The 24,495-nt window shown below is 42.8% G+C and overlaps 1 protein-coding gene across 1 annotated transcript; it reads right to left on the bottom strand.

The window, feature by feature from the left end:
* Window positions 1-3,909: 3,909 nt before the first annotated feature.
* LOC142214459 (uncharacterized) lies at window positions 3,910-9,546 on the bottom strand. Its single transcript, XM_075283406.1, has 2 exons — window positions 9,492-9,546; window positions 3,910-4,694 (listed from the first exon to the last, which is right to left on the bottom strand). Exons 1-2 carry the CDS (start codon window positions 9,544-9,546, stop codon window positions 3,931-3,933), a joined length of 819 nt encoding a protein of 272 aa, XP_075139507.1. The 3' UTR covers window positions 3,910-3,930.
* Between the last annotated feature and the right edge of the window lie 14,949 nt (window positions 9,547-24,495).

The raw sequence follows: 24,495 nt of genomic DNA, 5'->3' as shown, positions 1-24,495 counted from the left end.
TCTGTGTGTATAAAGCTGTATCTAGTCTATGTGTGTAGAGTGGGGTCTAAGCTCTAGTCTCTGGTTCCTCTACAAACTATACTGAGTCAGTAGCGTAACTACCGGGGTAGCAGGGGTAGCGGCTACCACAGGGCCCGGGACATTAGGGGCCCAGCGACAGCCGCTACCACTGCGGTTTTTGTTGTTTTTTTTCATAGGCAGGGGCCGGGATCGGTAAGTGACGCCACAGGCCGCACAAACACTCTTATTATACTCAGGGGTCTTTTCAGACCCCCAAGTATAGTGATAGGAGGCCCGGGAGAGGTAAGAGAACATAAAAAACAGTGTTACTTACCTCTCTGCACTCCAGACAGGCTTCAGCCTAGTTGTGTGACGTATCTGACGTCACATGACTGGGACCTGTGTCCTGGGTCATGTGACGTCCCGACGTCATTGAAGATTGCCAACACCACCGAGGACTGCAGCGGAACAACCAGGGACAGTGTTTTTTATGTTTGTATCCTCCCTTGGTCTCCGATTATTATACTCTGGGGTCTGAAAAGACCCCAGAGTTTAATAATTGTTCATGGGTGTCCACAGGGGCCACTATGGGGCATAAAACTGTATGCAGGGGCTACTATGGGGAATAATACTGTGTGCAGGGGCCACTATGGAGCATAATACTGTGTGCAGGGGCCACTATTGGGGATTAACACTGTGTGCAGGGGCCACTATGGAGCATAATACTGTGTGCAGGGGCCACTGTGGGATATAATACTGTGTGCAAGGGCCACTATGGGGCATAATAGAGCGTGTAGGGATGCGGGGGGGGGGGTTGGTTGAGGCCTTCGGCGTCCGTGTCGGTCAGGGAGGGGCCCATGTCAAAAGTTCGCCACAGGGCCCCACCATTCCTAGTCACGCCACTGCTTGTCACCTTATGTGTCATTGAGTCAATATCCTGTTACCCCATGTTTGTGTGTCATTTTTCTTCTTCCCAAACGTGTTATTTTTCTGCGCCCTCGGGTTTCAGGGTGCTATTGTCCTTAGCTCTCAGGCTTAGCCCTTCATGGGGAGTATTACTACTTGTCATAAATGAAGCATATATTCAAGAAATTATCTGATTGTAGAGAATCCTGAAGTTGCAAGATAGGATTACTGAGAATTCACTCTTTCCCTCAGGAATAGGATTTTCAGTGATAGGTTAGGGTCAGTCTCTTTTTTATTAGGTTTTGTATCTGTTCCCTAGTGTTTGCGCAGTCCCCTGCAGGAGTCGGTCTACTGGGGATGCACGGCATACCTCCCTACCTTCCGCTTATCATAATACAGTAGTTTATCTCCCTTGTGTTTTGCCTCCACCAGCCTCAGGATGTCTTAGGATGGAGAGCTCCCTTATGCATTGTGTTGTAAATATTTTCTGCTCATGGCTGGTGACAAGCATATTTCCATGGCTCAGCAGTGTATAATGATTGTGACAAAATGATGACCCCTGGAGGAGAGGATGGAATATTTGTTGGTTTGTTACAGCTAAAAGGAACCATGAGGATATTTATCATGGCATGTTTGAGAATAATCTGTATTAGAAATGGTCTCAGTTTTTTTTCTGTCTGTTGAGTTTCTCATTTGTTTGTATCTGAGCAGACGGACCATTGGGGGGCCAATAAGATGTACTGTGACGGGTTAATACATGGGTAATGGTCCAGGGAACACTATGCGTGTGAATTGTTTTAGAAGCTTCATTAACTGTACGTTACCCAGAGTCGCACCACATTAACTGGGATCCACTGGGAGAAAAGTGAATGCTTAAGAAACAGCAAGAAACTATAATGGTGAAAATTGTATAGATGACTGCAGAGAAACATTTTAATGATGGAATTTCTTGATTTATTTACTTTTTTTTTTTTTTTAATAAAAATCACTTCTATGCATTAAAGCTGACAATGCAAGACTATGGGACTGTTGTTGTGTTCTCATAACGGGACTAACATCCTGGTGTGCTAATGTAACTGTTGTCCCTGTGTCCTAATGGGACTGTGGTTTTGTTGTCATACTGGTACTGTTGTCTAGGTGTCATAATGGGACTGTTGTCTCGTAATGGAACTGGTGCCCTGATGTTGTAATGGAACTGATACTCTGGTGTCACATTAGGGATGTTTTCCTGCTGTCACTATGGGACTATTGTTCAGGTATCACAATGGAAATAGATCAGTTATTTTTAAAGAATGATCCATAGAGAGCACTTCTGTGTCCCTATACACATACTCAAACTATATTGATACAGCCCGATTCAGTAATTCCTAATAACTGTATGTGAAGGACATTGCCTTAGCAAGCCGCTTGGCACACCTGCGATCACCCCTCCTACTTTCCACTCATGCCCCATTAGTGTGCTGAATTTTATGTATTTATAGCTTTTACCCGCGACTTCGTCTGCAGTGATTGTAGACCGGGTAAATGCAGACATGGGTACGTTTTTAGTACTGTCCAAGAGGTATGGGATATGAAATATAACTTCTGATCTTGTTTCTGCTGTAATCCCGAGAATAGGGCGCACTGTTGTGGATGTTTTTTTTTGTATTTCAGGTGCTATATGGTGATGTTAACAATGTAGTTAGATTGTTTGTGGCAGAGGTATTTCAAGTTAATATACTTTGATACGCGACATTGTATGATTTGTTCTTTTCTGCCAGTACATGTAAGTTTTGGGCACAGGATACTCTTGAGAAAGCCACATAAAATTGTCCATGTGAGAAGCATGGTGTGGCCAAATGTATTCCTGCTACTTTCAGCGTTTGTCCTTGGGATTTATTAATTGTCATTGTGAAAGCCAATTTAAGGGGAAATTGTAGTCGTTTGAATTGAAATGGGAAATTATTTGGTATAATTGGAATGCGTGGGATTAAGACACTGTCACCTTTAGCTGCTCCTGTAAGAATAGTGGCATCAATGATATTTGTTCCTAGTTGTGTGACACGTAGCCTCGTGCCATTACACAATCGGGGTGCATCCAGATTACGCATGAGTAGAACAGGGACGCCAATCTTGAGTTCTAGTTTATGTGAAGGGACGCCGGGTAATTCTAAGGTGTTTAGGAATTCCACAGGGTAACTTGTAGTCTCTTCCGAGGGTAATACTGTGTCGATGGATTTGTATATTGTGGAGTCACCGAGTACCTGTTGTAATATCTTCTGTTATGTTTTTCCCTGATAAGTTGATGATTTTGTCTTTGATTAATTTCAGAGATTCATTAATGATGATTTCTTGATGCGTTCATTGTAGTCTATGTGTGATATCCTCAGAGAGTGCATCCTTGTATTTATTTCACAACTGAAGAGGGTTGGAGAGTCCGCAAGTGCATACTAAAATAGCAAAGAGCTCTCTGAGTTTTGGCGCAGAGCGACAGAGGACGGCTTCTTCCATAGTTTTGTCCCAGTGATTGTCATTTTCTAATAGGCCACATGCCTCACATGCTTCTTTGAAGGTGGTGCCCGGTAGGCCATCAATGTTTTTGAGTGTGTCAAAGTTTGTGGGACCTCGTACTTCATTAAGTAACATATGTAAGCAGTAGCATTCAAAGTTGGTAACGTGTATGGTATACATATGACCTAGTGTGTCTCCAGATTTAATACCTGGCTAGTCTTCTGCAGCTGTGCCCAGGACACGGGGCTTCCATACTTTCTTTGATGTATTCCATGTGTAGTATTTGGGGACTTCAGCGTATAAAAGTGTTTTTGCAAATTGGTCGGTTTGGTAGAGTTGGAAAAATGCAGTCAAAGTTGTCTTAGGCGGTATGGCTATTTTATCTCTGGAATTGTGCTCAGTGAAGTAAATGCTGGCGCCATTGGGAAGGTGTACTGCTATGTGGGTGACAGTGGGGTGTCTTTCGGGAAGTGGTAATCCAAATATTCGCCATACTGCCTCATTGCTGCTGACGTATCGTGCTGCTCTGAAGGTTTATATCTCATCTCTGGGGTCTAGATTGGCATGGTTTGCGTGCGTCATATTGAAAACTGCCTGATTGCTTCCTTTGTTGATGTACTTGCAGATATATTTGATTGCTTGCACTGAACTACAGAACTCTACATTGATATGGGCATTGAAGATTTTGTTGAGAAGGGGAGAATAGGGCACAACCCACTTGCTATCGACTATGAAATTTTCCGGCTTCCCGCAAATTGTTAGTGTAGTTGTGTGTCCTCCATCCTCAGGTGCTCTATGGCGGTACAGCGGATATCCATTTTGGTTTGTTTGTGTCTCTTTGAGTAAGGGGCATGGGTATTTTTTGGTACACTTTCTATCTTTCATGCACGGAGATGACATATTCAGTGCACCACATAGCCCATGGATCATATTTTTCACAACGGTGTCGTGTAGTTGTTGGGCAATGTTGGCATTAGGTATTTCGGCACTAATGATGTCAATTTGGTTGGGGCGTGATTTTTGTTTTAGCCACAGTAAAAGATGAACATGGGGCAAGCCTCGCTTTTGCCACTCAATGGAGTACATGAAGCACTGCGTTTCTCCAAATATTTCTCCTTTGGTCAGAAGAGCTGCTAACTTTTGTACTTTAATTTTAAACATTCTGGCAATGAGGTTGTGTCTGTCGGTGGCTTTTTGTCCAGGTATAAGTTCACATGTAATCTCAGGCCAGGTGGAATTGCATGTGAAAGTGATGAATAGATCGGGTCGCCCATAGTTGTGAATGTATGTGAAAGCATCTTGTGTGTACTCGGATAAAGTTCATTTTCTAGGCAAATATTGACTTTGCAAGTAATTGCTGTTAAGCTGATCATTTTTTATAACATTCTGGAGTATATGCAAATTGCCATTAGAAAAACTGAAGCAGTAGACTTTGTAAAAAATAATATTTGTATCATTCTCAAAACTTTTGGCCATGACTGTACACATCCGAAGGTTAGTAAAATCTGTGAAACAGCTATAGGGTCAAACTACTCAGTATACCCCTCAATGAATATCTCAAGTGGTCTAGTTTATAAAATGGAGTCATTTATTGGGGTTTCAATTGTTTTGGTAACTCAAATCTTGTTTGAATGTGCAATGGACTTAAAATATCTGCAAGCAAAATTTGTGTCTTAAAATCCAGTTGGTGCTCCCTTCTTTTTGGACCCTATAGTGCATCCATACATAGGATTAAGGCCACAAAGTACACATTTTTGAACATGGGAGAAATGGGGCCATCTATTTTGGGGTGTTTTTCTTCATTTTCATGTGTTATGTGCAAAAAAATTGCCTATAAAATGACACTTTTGTGTAAAAAATATGAAATTTTTTTGTTTGACGCAAATTTTCTCAAAACTTATGGCGTCAAAGTACTCACTATACCCCTCAATGAATACCTTAAGGGGTCTAGTTTATAAAATGGGGTCATTTATGGGGGTTTTCAATTGCTTTGGTAACTCAAATCTTGTTCAAATGTGCAATGGGCCTAAAATATCTGCAAGCAAAATTTGTGTTTTGAAATCCAATTGGCACTCCCTACCTCTTAGGCCCTACTGTATGTGCGTACATAGAACCAAGGCCACAAAGTATACATTATTTAACACGGGAGAAGTGGGGTGATATATTTTGGGGTGTGTTTCTTCTTTTTGATGTGTTGTGTGCAAAAAAACTGGCTTTAAAATGACAAGTTTGAAGAAAATGAAAATGTAATTTTTTTCATCATTGTAATATTTCTTGCAAAACAATATTTGTTTGATCAAAATGCTCACTATACCCCTCAAAGATTACCTGAAGGGGTGTAGTTTTCCAAATTGGGTCATTTAATGGGTCATTTAATGGGAGGATCTGTCATTATGCCACCTATTCCTGTCTGCAAACATAGCTTGGTACAGGAAAAAGTCACATACTCAAAATTTCCTAAATTTGCTCATAAACTTGATAAACTTCTAAATTGTCTAAATTACTCAAATATGCTAAAATTATTTCAAATATGCTTGAAACACAAAAGGAACATTTGGAAATATATAACTACTAACTTTTTTTGCCCTGTATTATTGTGTATATGTGAGATATTGCAGCTGAAAATGGAAAACATTGAAAAATTTTCAAAATTTTCGGCATTTGCGAGTTTTTTAATAAATTTATACAAGTTATATCAGTCTAATTTTACCTTCTCAGTAAAGTACAACATGTCATGAAAAAACAATATCAGAATCGCGTGGATGCCTAATACTGTTACAGAATTATTCTCTGATAAAGTCACACAGGGCAAATTTCCAAAATGTGGCTTGGCCATGAGGGTCCAAAACAGGCTGGTCATAAGGGGTTATGGAACCATGACTCTCCTCAAGAAAGGATAACTTGGACCATGACAAGATGTACCCTGGGGATTTGACAGTTAAGAGAAGAATCATAACAGAAGAAACAATGAGTATTTGACTCAACTCTTAGCATTAAAGTATTCTCTGGTGATTTGTACTAGGTCAATGTTCTTCATTGTACCTCTATTTGAGATTATTATTATTATATCACAGGCAATCATAGTCTTAGTTGTGATGGGAAGGAGCCAAAGTGTCAGATGTTCCTCAGTCATCACACACAATTCCATATTTGCTCTTGGCATTCCTCGATCAATGGTTATTTACTGTAGTTGGGGTGGGCTGTAGCTGGAACCTGTAGCACAAAAATATCAATGGTAAAAACAATGGTCCTGTGTATCCTGTATATGCAGGAAGCCCAGAGTCATGTCTGTCATGTTCCACCAAGCATGATGTGCTTAGTGCAGAATTTATAAACCTCTGCACCAATGTACCTCTATTTAATTACTGCTCGATAATGTTCCACAGCGTCTGGGTTCTGAGGCTTCCCCAACATGACATATTGCGGAAACAAAATTAGCCTGAATTTATCACTGCTCCGACACGAACATCTGTCTATCAAGAGCGGGCGAGCCTAGGCTTTCATCCGTGGGATTTAGTTTTTCCAGGAATAGAAAATGTGGACAGCTGCGAGGGATGAATAATGGAGGAGCTCACAATACAAGGCAGAGTAACTGCCTTCAAACAAGACAATTATAGGCCCGAGAGGGAGACCTCTCTGTCCGCAGCAGGACCGTTATACCTGCCTTTTACATTAACAGTTTCCATGGCTAGTGAACTGTAGAAGATAAAATGTGCCCTGCTGAGTCCATGAGGTCAGCACCAAAGCCGTTGTTATTGCTTCTATTACTGTGTACAAAGTAAATTTTATATAGATTTATTCAGATGTTGGTACTCGGACAATATAAATGGGGGCATGAGGGACTTCAATGACCCATTCAAGTATGGTTGCTGCACTTTTATATACAAGTATTATCCAGTTTAAATAAAAATTTCTAATAATATCAACATCGATGGTGCAATAAGCATGGTAAAGAGTATATTTAATTAAATTTTCTAGATCAACCTTAACCCATTAATGACCAGGTGTGAAAGATCCTTATTAACCAGATACATTTTACAGATTTTGCTCACATGTTGGTTTGATGACCCTAAACTTTGCTGGACTAACAAAAAAAATATTTGCATCGTGTTTATCAAGATTCATAGGGCTGTTTATTAATATATTTTGGGAATTGCTAGTTGTGCAATTCTCTAGTGCTTCTGCTGGAACAATGGAAGAAGGGAAAGACAGAGACAGTGAGCCCTAAATTCAACCCAGTTCCTGTCCCTGCCTACTTGCCTGAACTGTCTTAGGTGACAGATGACAACTGGGCAGCAAAACCCTTCCTAGAAATAAGTGTCACACAGGACAAAAGAACACAGAAGCGAAGTCAGCAAGCCAAAGGTCAAAGCCAGAGAGACAAAGCAGTACAAAATCGTAATCCAAAAAAGTAGTCACAAGGGAAGCCAAAGGTCAGAGGGAGGTAATACAATAGAAAGAGCAAGTAAAAAGATTGTGAGGACAAAGTCACAGGACAGAGTCAAAATATCCAGCAAACCTGTGTGGGCTGATAACCTGTATATAGGAAGTCCAGGACATGTCCCAGACTTGACTGGTAGACAGGCTGTCAATCACACAGTCAAGGCTAAGATTAACTATTTAATGAACAGAGGGAGACAAGATGCAGGAGATGGGTGGGATGGAAATTCAATTACAGAGAAGAGGTAATAGAGCAGTGTTCACACAAAGCAGCAAAAAAACTAAGCAAAGAATCAAACTCAACATGACTCCTGCGAGCGGAGGATGGTGCAGAGACCCGAACAGGCAGATACATTAAATAGAGATGTGCTAGTAGTAACATTACAGTGTGAATACAGTGCAGTAATATTTTGTTACTTACCGGAGTTGTCTTCCCACATTTCCTGTCTCTTCCCTTTGGACCGCCATGACCACGTGCTTTTCAGACCCCAGAGTATAATAATCAGAGACCCAGGAGAGGTGAAGAAACATAATAAACACTGTTACTCACCTCTCTAGGATCCGCTGTTACTCCTAGCAGGCTTCGGGCCTGTACGGTAATGTCCCAGATGTCACGTGGTCTTGGATATTACCATACAGGCCCAAAGTCTGCTAAGATTAACATTGGATCTAGGTGAGGTGAGTAACAGTGTTTATTATGTTCCCTCACCTCCCCTGGGGCTCCGACTATTATACTCAGGGGTCTTATAATAATGGTAGTTGGGGTTCACAGCCTGGGTCCGGGCCTGGTCACGGCCCCCGTGTCCTATAGCAGAAGGGAAAACAGGGAACAAATTCCCTATACTGAATGGCTCTCTGGTCAGGTGGCATGCGGACTGCTCAGTTCCTTTCAATTGGAGTGTGGGAGATTGCTGAAGAACAGCTGATTTCAGTGTAGATACATGGCCTCCGGAGACCGCACCTGATTTACGAGGAGGCATGCATCGCCGCATAAATCAGGCGTATTCTCCACCAGTAAAGAAGAAAAGAAGACTGGCGTTGAAAACACCGGTCATCATAAATCTCCCTCAGTGTATCTTAGGTGACTATTCATCCACAAAAATAGAAAAGCAAAAGCACTGCAAAAGCCCATTAACAGCAAAGACCTTGTCCCTGACCTCTGCAGAGCTATTATCAGCCAAGATAAAGGAAAGATGGAGATCTTCTCTTTTATGTCCATGGAACAGTCAGAGACTTTGGATCAGTGTTCTGAATTCTTACATTTTTACGCTTTTTCTCACTTTTATATCCTCTGGCGGATGTATTTCATGTTCAGTTTACAAGTTTCTGGGACACCGGTGAGCGGCTCCTCAAGGGAACATATTTGGTTAATGTGTAATGGAGCAGGTAATTGAAAAAGTTCTAAGGAATCCTGTCGGAGACTCAGGAAAGTGCCAAATACTGTCTGCCAGCGATACTATGAAAGAGAAACTGTCCCTTGAATGGATTTTCTTTTGATTAAGGTATAACTGTTGTTTTACTTACCGTGTATACTCGAGTATAAGCTGGGTTTTTCAGCACAGTTTTTGTGCTGAAAAAGTCCCTCTCGGCTTATACTCGAGTCAGGGAGAGATGACTTGGGGCAGACCTGGATACAGCACTGCTTCACCACTCACCTATCAGCAGCAGCGCTGCTCCAGCGGCCGACTCCACCACACACTGAAGCGCCATCTCACTCATCTGACCCCTGGTTCAAGTTAGCTCATGTATTCCATCCGGGGGAGTCTGCGTGAGGACCCCCCCCGGACGGAATACAATCACAACTGCAAGCGCTGTTCACTTAAAGCACACGGACCCCATAGACTATAATGGGGTCCATGTGCTTGCCACGCACTGCCCGCACGAGATTCGTGCCACCTGTGTCTAAAAAAAACATGAGTAAGCATCTTTTCCCCCATAAAAGGGTAATATTTGGAGCGTTTTAAGTGTTAAAATTTGTAAAACCGAATGTCAGTGCAGTGTATGGGTAAACTCAGTTTGTATCCACTGCTTACCATTCCTTGTTCCATAAACATACATGTTACTTTCAAATTGACATAACTTCAGCTGTGTTTGCCTGAGGCCTCTTGCAAACGACCATGGCCATGGTCAGTGTGCTATCTGTGTATTTCATGGATAGCACACTGACCCATTCATTTCTATGGGCCTGTACACATGACTGAATTACACGGTCCTGTGTGTGGACACACAGTCCGGGCTGCAAAATATAGAACAGGTCCTATTCCTGTCCAATTTTGCAGCCCTTGCTTCTGTGGCTCCTATTCATTTAATTAAAGGAGCTGCAGAAGCACGGCGCATACATGGGTGGCACACGGAGACATCCTAGTGTCTCCTGTAGGCAGCCCGTGCTATTAAATTGCAGCAGGCAGAGTGGTCTACATTATGTTTTAAGCCAAATTAAGGTACTCAGAAAAAAAAAAAATCTTGAAAGGTCTTCCCATCTCTATTTATTAACTTATCTTACTTCCCTTCAGTAGAAAACAAAAATATTTGCCAAACAGCCCCATACACAACAGTAAAATGACATTACATTTAGAGATTATCTTTCAGATGTCCTTTCTAAGCAGTACAGAGTACAAGTATAACATGGTCATATAGTAAGAGCCTAATGTCTTGGGCACAAATTTCCGCTGCATCCTAGCAGTGAATAGACTACTAGCTGCTAGTTCAAGATTATCATCTCCAACTTCCTCCAGGTAACATGCAGGCAATTTTGGTACAGGCCAAGTTTCATGTCAGGACATGCTGGGAGTTGTAGTTTTGCAGAGGCACAGGTCATAGACTGCTGCTATAGGCCCTCACCATAGACTTTTGGCTTCATCTTGGATGATATATATGAATTACAATCATATCTGTCCTGATGTCTGCTCCCTGTCTTCTCAGATAAGCGATTCCAGCAATAAACCTTCATTTCCATCCATTAACAGTGACTGATCTTCACATAACGAGTTGAGCTTTGCACCCATCAGAACTTGACGTGATCGGATTTCTGTGATGCTCATTTAGTCGGCTCAAGAAATAGGATTTTAATGAGGAGAAAAGTTGAAATTAACTGAGATGCCATTTACCGGCTCTTCACTGTGGGAAGTTGTAATGGGCTGGCCTGTGGAGAGACATTTATGAATTTCTGCTGAAAGGGTTTGTGAAGTTGAGCTTCTGTCAATGTTGTATTTATTCTGATAGCAGCAGGTGCTGTTTTGTGTCTTTACAATTCTCCTCATGAGAGTCTGTGTCATCGAGCCAACCAGTGGTGTAACTAGCAAAGAATAGGCCCCGTAGCAAACTTTAGACTGAGATCCAGTCCCCAGACAGTATAATGCCTCCTTTACTGGTGCCCACGTGGTATAACACCCCTTTTCCTTGCCCTCATATGGTATAATGCACCTTTCCTGGACCCTACACAGTATAACAACCCCTTTAGTGGCCTTCCACATGGTATAAAACCTTCTTTACTGGCCCACACATGGTATAACATTCCCTTTACTGCTCCCCACACAGAATAACACCCCATTTCCTGGATCCTACATGATATAACACCCCTTTACCTGGCCACGCACATGATACAGTGCCCCCCCTTACTGACCCCCACAAAATATATTGCCTTACACAGCACACAGTATATTGCCCATTTATTGGCCCCAACACATTAACTGTCCCTTTTACAGGTCCCCATACAGTGAGTGCCCCCTTTCTTACCCCTCATACAGTAACTGATCTCTTGAAGTGACTCTAAGCTGATATGCAGGTAGCAGCCACTATTCACTTATTGATCCCCACTCCTGCCTCTGGCCTCCTCCGCTCCCCTTCAGCTTTCATGGGGTCCCATGCACCACACATCATGTCCTGACACTAGTGTGCAGTGCACAGGGTCCCTTAGAGGCTGAAGGTGAAGCAGAAGGGGTCAGGCAGGGATTGTTAAGTGAACAGCGGCCAATACATGCTGGAGTAATCCTATAAAATGTTGCTACACAGACTTATAGAGAGTCTTGTATAAACTCTATATTTCCAACAGGGAAAGAAACTTGGACAGGAGACAGGACCAATAAGTATTGTATCTTTTTGTCTTAGATGGTTTGGAGAGTGGTGATTTTGGCAAGCACCAGAAATAGAGACCCATTTTAATATTTGAAATTGAGACTTGTTTCCCGTATGTTTGCCCTTCATATCACCATCTGAGGGCCAGTGTGATTGCTGCCTTTCCCACTACTATCATTGAGTCAACATCTCCTGTACACATGACCTATAGAAGAAATAGTTAAAGCCACTCAACATTGGGCCCCTACTCACAGTTTGTGTAAAAACATTATGGCCTGCTTCTATTATATGTACAACGTTTAATCAAGATTCTAGCTGGTACATACTTGGAAACAAAATGTATCTAATGTAACCAAAGGAAGTATTTGCTTTGAGGTTGGCTGTTGTACAAAGACAGGGTCAAGCAAGGGGATGGTAAGGAGAAGCATACATTATTGGTTGCATAAAAACATGGCTGGAAAAGTTTATGGGAAGTTGTGTGTAATAACAATGCAACAGGTAGAGATGTTTCCGAGGGATTGTACATTTTTTTTTGGCTATTGTGTTCTCTTTATATCACACAGTGCCAGTGGTATAGGCCATGTCAGAACTCTATGTATCTTCTCTTTAAGAACTCTTGCCACTTTGATACAGAGTATAAATGTAGCCTCACGTCTGTTCAATTAAAGCATCTTTACCAGAAAATCCCCGGCAATTCTCCACTAATCGTGTTTACAAAGTGATTTAAAATTAATTTGAAGCGCTCAGGTGTCAGACGGCGAGAGCAGCCGCATCTATCATCCCAATGTAAACGGTGAAAGGACAGAGAATGATCCGTGGGGGAGAGGACACAGAACACATTTAGGACTGTACAGGAGAATTTAAAGGGCAATGAAATGGAAATGACAAATTGATCCCATAGGACGTGGGTGTGTAATGTGCCCAAATATACATGCAAGCTACCTTGATGTGAAGCTTTAATATTACATTAGGGGGACTGATCCTGTCATTAGCAAAGTTATGTTGGCTTAAAGGGAGTCTACCACCATAAAAACTCTTCTAAACCACATATATGCCGGTGTAAGAGCTGTTAGTGGCATAGTGAACATACCTTATATCTTATATGCTATTGACAAAAATCAACTTTTATGCTCTATGCACACAAATGTCTGCTTTGTCAGTGTGCTAGATGAATTTTTAATGACTAGCCCATGTCTGATCACGAGTTTGTGTAGGCGGCCGGGAGCCTGGGGGCTAAACACAGTTCAGGTCCTATTCCTAGGCGGCACATGGATATCATGTATGTGACATTTTACCACAGGCTGTGTGAATTAACATTAATGTGTATGCAAGTGAGTTTTTCACTGCACATAGGATGTGGCTGCACCTGCCAAAGAATCCATTTTCGCATGTACTTTAAACCCAGCACCGCCCCCTAAGGGCTCGTGCAAACGGAGTTAACGCCAGCTTATTTTAGCATAATACACATGTATAGAATACACACGTAAAAATAACACTCCCATTGACTTCAATTAAATCTTTTACATGTGTAAAAAATGTGTCAAAAAACGCATCACATTTTTTTGGCGCATTTATTTTACACATGTAAAAGATTTAATTAAAGTCAATGAGAGTTATTTTTACACGTGTATTCTATACATGTGTATTATGCTAAAATACGCTCACGTTAACTCCGTGTGAGTGAGCCCTAACAGGTTCACAGGTACCAATGTGCAATGAAAATAGGCTTTACTAAAAGAATGAATGGGTCTATGGAGGGCACAGTCAACACACATATATAATCTTTGTGCTAGTTTACCATAAATCTGCATATGCACCACAATTTGGATTTAGCACATTTGGATGCAAATTTAGCACAGGATGTGGCTGCGCCTGCAGCAACCCAGCACCACCCTCTAAGGGTATGTACACACCGCACTGTATATACTCACAGGATACCAATGTAGGGCATCAGCATTCTGTCGTGCGTTTCTGCTACTGATTAGGCCCAGATGAATAGGCAGGTAGCCTCAAGGAGGGGCAAGAGAGAGCAGGACGCTTATTTTTTCCACATCCTGCTGCGATCTCTGCCTCTTATAGAAAACATTGGGGGGTAGATTCTTGAGGCAAATTCCCCATGTGAACATACCCTAAAATCAACCCTTTCCCCATATCTGGCAATAGTTGGGTGTTTAATTATTATTTATAATAATGTTATTATACAGTCGAGGCAGTGGTGGTAATATGGAATATTACATGGTACCAATGCGAAGTACAATTGTCCCACAGAAATGAAATGCTCATAGGCTCTGTGACAGGAAAAATAATAATGGCTCTCGGAGGGCAAGGTGTCAAAAAACGAAAATCAAGAAATGGCGGTGATGGAAGGGGTTAAGATTACAGGTCCCAATGTGTGATGAAAGCAGGTGAAACCATCAGGCGCTCCAGCAGTTGTAGCCTTGCCCAAAGTGTATCCTGCTAATTCACATACACATTGGAATTTGGATTTCCTGGCAACAAGAGGGCATTTTAGGTATGTTCACTATGTTATTAGTGTTCCATATAGCAGCATGGAAGTGCTATAGAAAAGAATATTGTGGTGGCGGCGCCCTATCTGACTATCTTGGGCCCAATGTAAAAGAATTGGATAAGAAAGACAGAAAAGAACTCATCTGGCTGCAGTATGTGAGCACAACAGATTGGTACAAGTAATAGATGAACACAAAAGGTGAATAGGTCAGCCTCGCAACGATCCACAAATGTGGAAGTTATAGAAGAGCTGCAAGCTAGATTGCCAGTCAAAAGGCCCTGCCCATCATGGAAATAATATAGAAACTAATAGAAAAAGAAGGGGCAATCTTCTATTGCTGCTGTCATCCAAACAAACCAGGAATAAGCTGGAAATATATTATGTTTATTAGAATAATAAAATAATTATTTGCATTATGGAATACAAATAACTATTATTTGGATATTTGTAGATGATTTCTGGTATTGGTGGATGAGAGCAGCACTAGAAGATTGTCCCTTAGTTTTCTTAGCTGTATAAAATCTAACATATAAAAGGACACTAATACTGGCCCAGAACCTATGAAGACTGAATGCAAATAACTGACACCCAGGGTCCTCGCCATCGGGCATGCATTGGTAGCAGTCACCAGAACCTATGAAGACTGAATGCAAATAACTGACACCCAGGGTCCTGGCCATAGGGCATGCATTGGTAGTAGTCACCAGAACCTATGAGGACTGAATACAAATAACTGACACCCAGGGTCCTGGCCATAGGGCATGCATTGGTAGCAGTCACCACAACCTATGAGGACTGAGTGCAAATAACTGACACCCAGGGTCCTCGCCATCGGGCATGCATTGGTAGCAGTCACCACAACCTATGAGGACTGAATGCAAATAACTGACACCCAGGGTCCTGGCCATAGGGCATGCATTGGTAGTAGTCACCAGAACCTATGAGGACTGAATGCAAATAACTGACACCCAGGGTCCTGGCCATAGGGCATGCATTGGTAGCAGTCACCAGAACCTATGAAGACTGAATGCAAATAACTGACACCCAGGGTCCTCGCCATCGGGCATGCATTGGTAGCAGTCACCAGAACCTATGAGGACTGAATGCAAATAACTGACACCCAGGGTCCTCGCCATCGGGCATGCATTGGTAGCAGTCACCACAACCTATGAAGACTGAATGCAAATAACTGACACCCAGGGTCCTCGCCATCGGGCATGCATTGGTAGCAGTCACCAGAACCTATGAGGACTGAGTGCAAATAACTGACACCCAGGGTCCTCGCCATCGGGCATGCATTGGTAGCAGTCACCACAACCTATGAGGACTGAATGCAAATAACTGACACCCAGGGTCCTCGCCATCGGGCATGCATTGGTAGCAGTCACCAGAACCTATGAGGACTGAATGCAAATAACTGACACCCAGTGTCCTGGCCATCGGGCATGCATTGGTAGCAGTCACCACAACCTATGAGGACTGAGTGCAAATAACTGACACCCAGGGTCCTCGCCATCGGGCATGCATTGGTAGCAGTCACCACAACCTATGAGGACTGAATGCAAATAACTGACACCCAGGGTCCTCGCCATAGGGCATGCATTGGTAGCAGTCACCACAACCTATGAGGACTGAATGCAAATAACTGACACCCAGGGTCCTGGCCATCGGGCATGCATTGGTAGCAGTCACCACAACCTATGAGGACTGAGTGCAAATAACTGACAACCAGGGTCCTCGCCATCGGGCATGCATTGGTAGCAGTCACCACAACCTATGAGGACTGAATGCAAATAACTGACACCCAGGGTCCTGGTCATAGGGCATGCATTGGTAGTAGTCACCAGAACCTATGAGGACTGAATACAAATAACTGACACCCAGGGTCCTCGCCATCGGGCATGCATTGGTAGCAGTCACCAGAACCTATGAGGACTGAATGCAAATAACTGACACCCAGGGTCCTGGCCATCGGGCATGCATTGGTAGTAGTTACCAGAACCTATAAGGACTGAATGCAAATAACTGACACCCAGGGTCCTGGCCATCGGGTATGCATTGGTAGTAGTTACCAGAACCTATAAGGACTGAATGCAAATAACTGACACCCAGGGTCCTCGCCATAGGGCATGCATCGGTAGCAGTCACACCTGTGCTCTGGTGCTGAAAAAAACAACAGTGCAAAGAGTACATGGTAGGTGGGGGCTCTGTTCCAAATGTTTTGTTAGCTGATCTGTAAGAGTATGGATCTGCAAACTGAACAGCAAATTGGGTAGCTGTAAGCAAACTTTCATGTCTGGAATTTTACATATTTTTTGATATCACAAGCATCTATAAAATTTGCAAAGAATTTCAAGGAGAACTGTTGAGCATTCTGCTCTTAGGGGCCTGTTCCTTGTATAAGACTGTGGCCTGCCGCAGCACTCAGTTGAAATCTGTTATCTATCACAGAAAGTGAGTATGCTGTGTGTTATAGCTTATCCTGTTATTATGTATTGTGTACCATGTCACTAAGGTTGAGATAAAGGGAAGATATAACTTGAATATGAAGCGTAGTTTTAGACTATTTACCATAGGAGAGGCTAAGGCATCTATCTTCCATACCACTTTTTCAGCCTGAATATGTCCTTTCCGACATCTGTTACATTGTGTTCCCCACTCATTTAGCATCATGACAGTGTCTCTGTTACATATAGCCATATTGTTACTAACATCATTCATCACCAAGTCTATTAATGGACAAGTCACTGTGCCTTCAAAGTCAGAACCCTCCTCTGCTGCTGCTCTTGTCACCTTCTCATCTCAGTGCCGCACCTCCCATGAGGCGACCTGAAGCGACCGCTTCACGCCACGCTGTGCCAGGGCCACGGGGAGGGCGGCATTTCTGCTGACCTAAGCCAGTCCAGGACAAGCTGTCCTGGACTGGCTTAGGGTCACCGTCACTGAGCGGTGGATTGGGGAGGCCACAGGAGCAGCGCTGCTCCAGCGGCCGCCCCTCACGCTCAGGCAGAGAGCAGGTCCTCTCCGGGCCTGCTCTCTGCCTGCTAAAGCTCCGCTCGGCCCTGCCCCCTTCTGCTCGATCCCGCCCCCTTCCGCTAGCCCCACCCTCCTCGGGGGGGGGGGGCTTTCTGACGTCCGCTTCAGGCGGTAGAAAACCATGGTTCACCCCTGCATCTGATAGGTTTCAGAGTATTCCTACAAAAGGATAACATATTGTGCCTTAAAGTTCTGCAATCTTGTGATCTACTTAATCCACTGTCTAAATCATTTTGAACACAGCAGTTGTTCTGGTCTGTCAGAAAACCAAAAGAATGGAAAAATGGACACCATGTGATCTATTCTATGACTGACTTCAATGGAGCCCAAGAGACCTCTTTGACTATAATGGGGTTGTAGGTTGTCTATCCTTTTAACTGAAATTGACAGACAAAAACTCAGGCTTTTCAAAACTTTATCTGGTGATTTCCAACAGACACTGCTAAGGAGTTTCCAAACTGAGAATCCAATACAGGTGTGAACTCGGCCTTACATAGGCTTTAGGTTTTTAATGGCCAAATAACTGTTACAAATTGTATTCAGTATTGAACAATTTGGACTTCAGGTTGATTTTTTTTCCCCACACCGATAGGGAGCCTTCACACGGAGTTTATGCTCGCTCATTGTGAATGTAAAACTCGTTCAGAGTGAGCGGCATAAAAAACAGATCCCATTGACTTGAATGGGTGCCGGCACACGCGCGCTCCCCATTGAAATCAGTGGGAGGCTTTTTTTTACCTATTGCTTTCAATGTGATACGTGCGTATCACAGAATGAGCAAGAGTAAACTCTGTGTGCAGGCTCCCATAAATTGTAACAAACTATCAGGATTATAAAGGGGGTTGTGTTGCTGATATATTTAGCTCACAGAGGATTGTTTAGATGGGATATGATTCTAGCAAACTATTGCAAGAGGCTTTAGTTCTGAGAGCAAGCTAAGATCTTAGAAAGAGTGAGGAAATGAAACCATCAACAAGCTGGTCCTATATGTTATGTATAATATATTGAGAATGTCTATTCACAATCGGAGAATTTAGTCTGCCAAAAATAATTTGGTTGCACTGGATGTGTTCATGTTGTAGTCAGACAAAAATAAGTGTTTGACATGATCGACCTGTAATGTGGTGGTGGTGCAGATGCACATCTTGAATTTTTGACTTGCATAGAAATGATTAAATCTCTGTCTTGGCATGCAGTTATGGCACATAGAAGGTTTATTGCTATTTTGTATTACTATGTGTTGCATATGACTTGCATTGAACTGTATGTGGTGTGATATGCTCATGTCACTTTACCTAATGCAGGAGACCGCGCTGTCAGTGTTCTAGTGCTTTCTGGAAGTTGTATTGTATGCTGTCTCCTTTGAGGAAGAATGATGTTGTACTAAGGGCGGGTTCACACCTCCGCCCGATCTCCGCTTTGCGGGTTTCCGTCTTCTGCCCGAGAAACTGGACAGGAGATGGAAATCCGGCAGTCAGTTTTAAACCCATCCCCTTGAATGGGTTTGCAAAGTGACTGCCTATGATCGTCTTGTGCCTCTCAGCGGCGAAACCATTTTTTTAAACCGGACACAAAGTCCTGCATGTCCGACTTTGTGTCTGGTTAAAAAAATCAGTTTCGCTGCGGAGAGGCAGAAGACGCACAAGGGCGGTCACTTTGCAAACCCATTCAAGTGAATAGGTTTGAAAACTGACTGGCGGGTTTCCATTTTCTGTCCAGTTTCTCGGGCAGAAGACGGAACCCCGGGTGCAGGTGTGAACCTGCCCTAAGGAAGAAGTTATTTGTTTCTCTCCTGTGGTCAAACTCAATGACATCAGTTGTTAACCAGGTTATTCAGATAGGGAATTAACCCCTTCATAGTTTTAGTATGGCAGATACCGAATCTTTAAAGATGGTGGGAGCTCTGCTGCAGAGTGTCCGCCATAGCTACTGGGTCTCTGCTGTAATCTGCTGGACTCTGATCGCGGCCGTAATTAGGGTACAGTGCTCCCAAAGTAAAATTCTTTCCACATATGTTATAGTGCTCCTATTACCTTTGGGGGCTCTATTGTCCAATATGAGGCTAATGAATGGGGCTACTCAGTGGAAAGGCCCATGCTGCGAATTCTGTAGCTTATCAGCAGGACTGTTATTTTTTTACTAGTTGCAGGAACGTTCTAGGTTATCAGGCAGCAGATAACCTAGAATCGGCACTGTCACCAGTGGACAGCTACAAGGTGACTTGTATCTGGGAGGTAGCTCAGAAGAATGCAGGCTGAACACAGAAGTGAAGAAATTTCACTGCTCACCAAATTATATATGAAACTGATCCAACTCCAACTCAGCGATGCACAAGCTACATGGTCTTATCCATGGATCCTTGATTTGGTATCTTTTTTAAATAAGCATGGATTTAAAGTCTCTCAAATGCTGCATTATGTGAATTGCCTATGCATTGTTTAGCCCTGCAAAATTTACATATGAGGCAGCTTCAATTTTATTATTGGGGAATATAAATATTTCTAATAGTAAAGCAATGGCCTCATAGTGACAGATAAGAAGTGACATCATTATATGATGAATATAGGAAGACCACACACCTTAAAACCTGCTGCTGCGTTTCCTGGTGAGCTTGCCCGTCATTGATCGGTTGGGAAGTCATTGATTTGTCTCCTGTTAATTGTTCTCTCCAGGTACAACAGAAGCGGAGCTTTATCTACAGATACAGAAGTCTGTCCCCGGAGGGAAAGTCACCTCTGGAAGGGCCAAGGCCACAATAACTTTCCACATACCTTTGAAACATTTTATATACAGTATTTAGAAGAGCACAAGAGATGTTATTACAACTGCTGCTGATTTACAGAAAACCTCAGAATATTACTCAAATGACAATTCCCTATGTATCATCTGTCTGGTTTAGTAAATAACTGTAGTCCTCATAATATAATAATTCTGGACCATCTTTGCGTAGAACTATGCTCTTCCCATTATTCCAACTAGCAATTTATGAATAAACTGACAACTGCCAGAGGGGAGGACAGGGCTGATGGAAAAGATACACATAGTGCAACTGTTGAGTTCTGCTACATTATGAGTGAGAGAGTTCTTTTAACTGAACCCTACAGTATTGGATTGGGATGTTTAAGGTCCACAATTGGAATTGTTCCTAGGGGCCCAGAGTTGGACTGAAGGTCCTATGGCCCACCCAACAGCTGCCTGCTCATACCCTACATCACGGTCTGTCACTAAAATCTTACATATGTGCTGACTGTCCAATGTTACTGAGTATTTCCCCAGTGTAGTCATCCGCTATAGTAATGTACAGGCCCCAATAGCTCTATGGCCGGTATGCTTTACAGCTCCCTCTACAGTATAAAATGCTCCTCTGAACCCTCCCTCACAGTGGCCCTACTTGTTATATAATGCTCCAAACAGTATAATATGCTCTCCAGAGTTCCCACAAAGTGTGATACCCCTTACTGGCCCCACACAGTATAAAAGGCTCCCCACAGAGCCCACCAATATAATGCTCGATAGTGGTCCCACACAGTATAATATGCTTAAGAGGGGGCCCCACACAATATATTCTACTCCTGACAGCGCCCCCCCAATATAAGCTCCACAGTGAGCACCACACAGTATAATATGCTTAAGAGGGGGCCCCACACAATATAATCTACTCCCAACAGTGCCCCCCCAATATAAGCTCCACAGTGAGCCCCACACAGTATAATATGCTCAGAGGGGCCCCACACTCCATAGACTGTAATGGGGTCTGTGTGGTTTTCGCTGAATTTCCACACAAAACATGCAGAGAGAAAAGCGCTGCTTGCTCACAGAATAATAAACTGCCTTAGTAAATGAACACTAAAAACCAAGTGTATTAATAATGAAACTAGCAGAACTGAGATCACTTAAAACCAAAGTCACAGATATTCAGGCTTCGGAGTGAGTCAAACTGATCAGCGGTGCCCAACAATGGCCACCACCTCACAAAGCATAATGGTAGTGAGGCCTCAGCCCATATTGATGTGGATGCGACTATTGTATTGAGAGATGGCCTTACACCTTGTAAGTGCACCAGAAGCACAATCATGTATTGAAGATGCATCCGTGCCTCTCTTATACATAGTACGCACACCTGACAGATGTGTTTCCACTGTGGAGTATAATAGCCCCACAATTTCATCAAAGGTGCATTGAACATTGGGTGAAGAGACCCTGTAATCTGCTACATCGCCAATGGCAGGGAAACAAATGCTGCTAATGAGTGATATAGCATAATTACAGGGTTGATCTTTGCATTTTTCTGTACAATATTCTCCTCTTTATCAGTCTGGATTTGGGCTGCCCTATGTGATGTGGTGGCGAAGTATTGAGAATAACCGAAGTATACCCTGCAGTCTCACCCAGAAGCCTAAATAGTTATGTGAATTTGTCCAATGTTATCTCATCCCCAGTATTTTGATTGATTTTTAATAAACTTGTTTTTTATCGTTCTTTCAATTAGGCCTTTTTTTATACTTCGGACTATCTCATAGTATGTAAAAGTAGAATCCTAACAAATTCACTGGTGCAAATAATGGCTGAAATCTATATAAGCACCAAGCTGGCATAGATTACAATTTCTGGTGAGCAACTTACCTGAGATGCAACAAAATTATTAAGATATATAAACCTCTTAATAATTTTGGCGTGCTTCAGTTTGACACAGCTGTTGCATACTATAGATCAGTTGTAATAAATCTGCCCCCTGGTATTCGGAGTGAGCACCATATTGATAAAACATCTGGCGGATGCAGGGTGTAAATATTTTATTAATGAAAAACTTCCTCAACTTTATAAAAAGTTACTTTGTTTCCCTATGGCACCCTACATATGTACGTCTCTGAATATGGGGTAACCCTGGCGTAGACCTGGGAGGCTGATAGCGTCTGCTTATTTTATCTTCTATCCGACTCCATCCTTAGAAGCCACAACTTGTCTGATTAAATTCTGCTGCCGCCAGAAATAATATTTATCAAGATCAGAGCCAAATAATCGTTGTCTCCAGGCTCCAAGGTCTGCATAGATATGCAAAGCTGAGATGTCAGGATGTGGCAGGTGTCTGTAGTATTTCTCAAGGTTAGTGTGACAATCCTACTGCTCTCATGTACAGATGACAGAGTCCCAGAGGGCAATGTGACAGACAGCAGAGGTCTAGAGTGCCGGGGATCATGGCTGGAGAGTCCAAGATAAAAATTAGCCACAGTGACAAAAAGTTAGTATAGTTTAGTATAATGTGAATATATACATTTGCATATGGAAAGCTACACAAGCAATTCCTTGATATACTGTATCTCCCATCATATTTGCAAGAATGACACCGCTTACTTGCCAGATTCCTTATGACAAACTAATAAGACTAGGCGTACTCCTCATGAGTTTAGCTCAGGTTCCATTCACTTCTCCGCCTATAAATCGTCAGAGGAAAAAGTCCTCCCTCTGCTGGTTCCAGTTTTAAAATGGCGGACATCTAACAGACCCCATTATAGTCAATGGGGTTCATCGGACTCTGTGTGTTACTGCTATTTTAGCAGTCCGGCTCTTTGTTTTTTCGGATCCTCCAACTCAACGGACCATAACAATGTAGAGACAATGCTAGTGTGAACCTGGCATCATAGAGATTTCCAGTCTAGCCAATCTGTGCACCAAATACATTAGGCCTGGTTCACACCTGCGTTTGGTATTCTGTTTGGGGAATCCCTCCCCCCCCCCCCCCCGATCAGAATACAGAATGCATTGACAAGTGATGAGCTTATGAAAGCACACGGACGCCATAGACTGTAATAATATTCGAGAAGTACTTTCCTCTCCGCATGACTCGTGTGGACACCACGTGGAAAACACACGGATCCCATTATAGTGTATGGGGTCCGTGTGCTTTCATAAACTCACTGCTTGTCAATGCGTTCGGTATTCCATTCGGGGGGTCCCCAAGCGGACTCCCCGAACGGAATACCAAATGCAGGTGTGAACCAGGCCTTAGCAGTACATATCTCTCCTGTTCTTATCGTCTGTTACAATGCATCAGTCCAAGAAAACTTGCCAGTTTGGGGTCTAGGCTGTATATTTATAACACTGTGCAAACTAGTAAGCATTGTAACAGCCCCTCGCTGTCGTGTGAAGTATTAGATCCACACAGGTTTTTCCATTGGCTGACAGCAAGCAGAAATATGTGACAGATTTAACTCTTTAAATGGTACATTAATATAGAGCTACCACAATAGTGGGCAAATATATCGCAGATGGTAAGTCTTTTCCTGACTTATATTCGATTATACCGTCCCCATTCTCATCCATGGATTGGATGTGGGGGGAGCAGCGCTTGGATTTGGCTTGGCCAGGAAGCGACATGTTGTGACATTTCATGTGTCCAATCCCCCGACTGCACACAAAGCTGCTGCAACGCTTGGGTCCTGCCTGCGCAAATGTCACTTTATTCATCTCCAAGCTGTAATTAAGGCCCCTTTAATGGATCCTGGGTCCCAGCGCTGCCCACATCTGCTGTGTGATTCATCGCTGAGCCAGCCTGGCGTGATTCATGCTGTGTTTCTGTAATTTTGTAAATGGTCTGCCTTTCATAAATTAATATTTTCCAATATTTTTGAGAAGCTAAAGGAAGAAGATTATTTGTTATAAAATATGTTTTCCTGCATTCACAGACTTGGCATATGCCAAGCTGTAAATGATCAGTCACCACATAGCTATGGAATCCATCAGCGGCATGCAGGCAGCTATTATGGAACTAATGGCTGCAAGGCACTATGGGAGATTTCTCCACAAATCCAATATATGGATGAAAAGCAGGTTCAAAACATGAACCTTTACTAAGATCTAAATGGTAAATGTAAAAGCAGAGTAGAAGTACGCTATCTGAACAGCAAACCCTAGCTATTATCTTACACCTCCCTGCTACAACCTACTTGTGTCTGTAAAGCCTGTTCTGCTGTATTGCATTGTTAGATATGTAGTGTTAGCGGGGATTTACATTATGGATTCTACTAAAATCCATTGTTCCT

The sequence above is a fragment of the Leptodactylus fuscus genome, chromosome 7, assembly GCF_031893055.1.
Source record: "Leptodactylus fuscus isolate aLepFus1 chromosome 7, aLepFus1.hap2, whole genome shotgun sequence".
NCBI lineage: Eukaryota > Metazoa > Chordata > Amphibia > Anura > Leptodactylidae > Leptodactylus > Leptodactylus fuscus.
The sequence above is the reverse complement of the archived record's forward strand: the minus strand, read 5'-3'. Positions and strand labels throughout refer to the sequence as shown.

Coding starts and splice junctions, on each gene's coding strand:
- LOC142214459 (XM_075283406.1), bottom strand. CDS start 9,546: ATGGCGCTTCAGTGTGTGGTGGAGTCGGCCGCTGGAGCAGCGCTGCTG. Junction 4,695..9,491: donor AGCAGCGCTGCTGCTGATAG/GTGAGTGGTGAA, acceptor AGTACACACAAG/ATGCTTTCACATACATTCAC.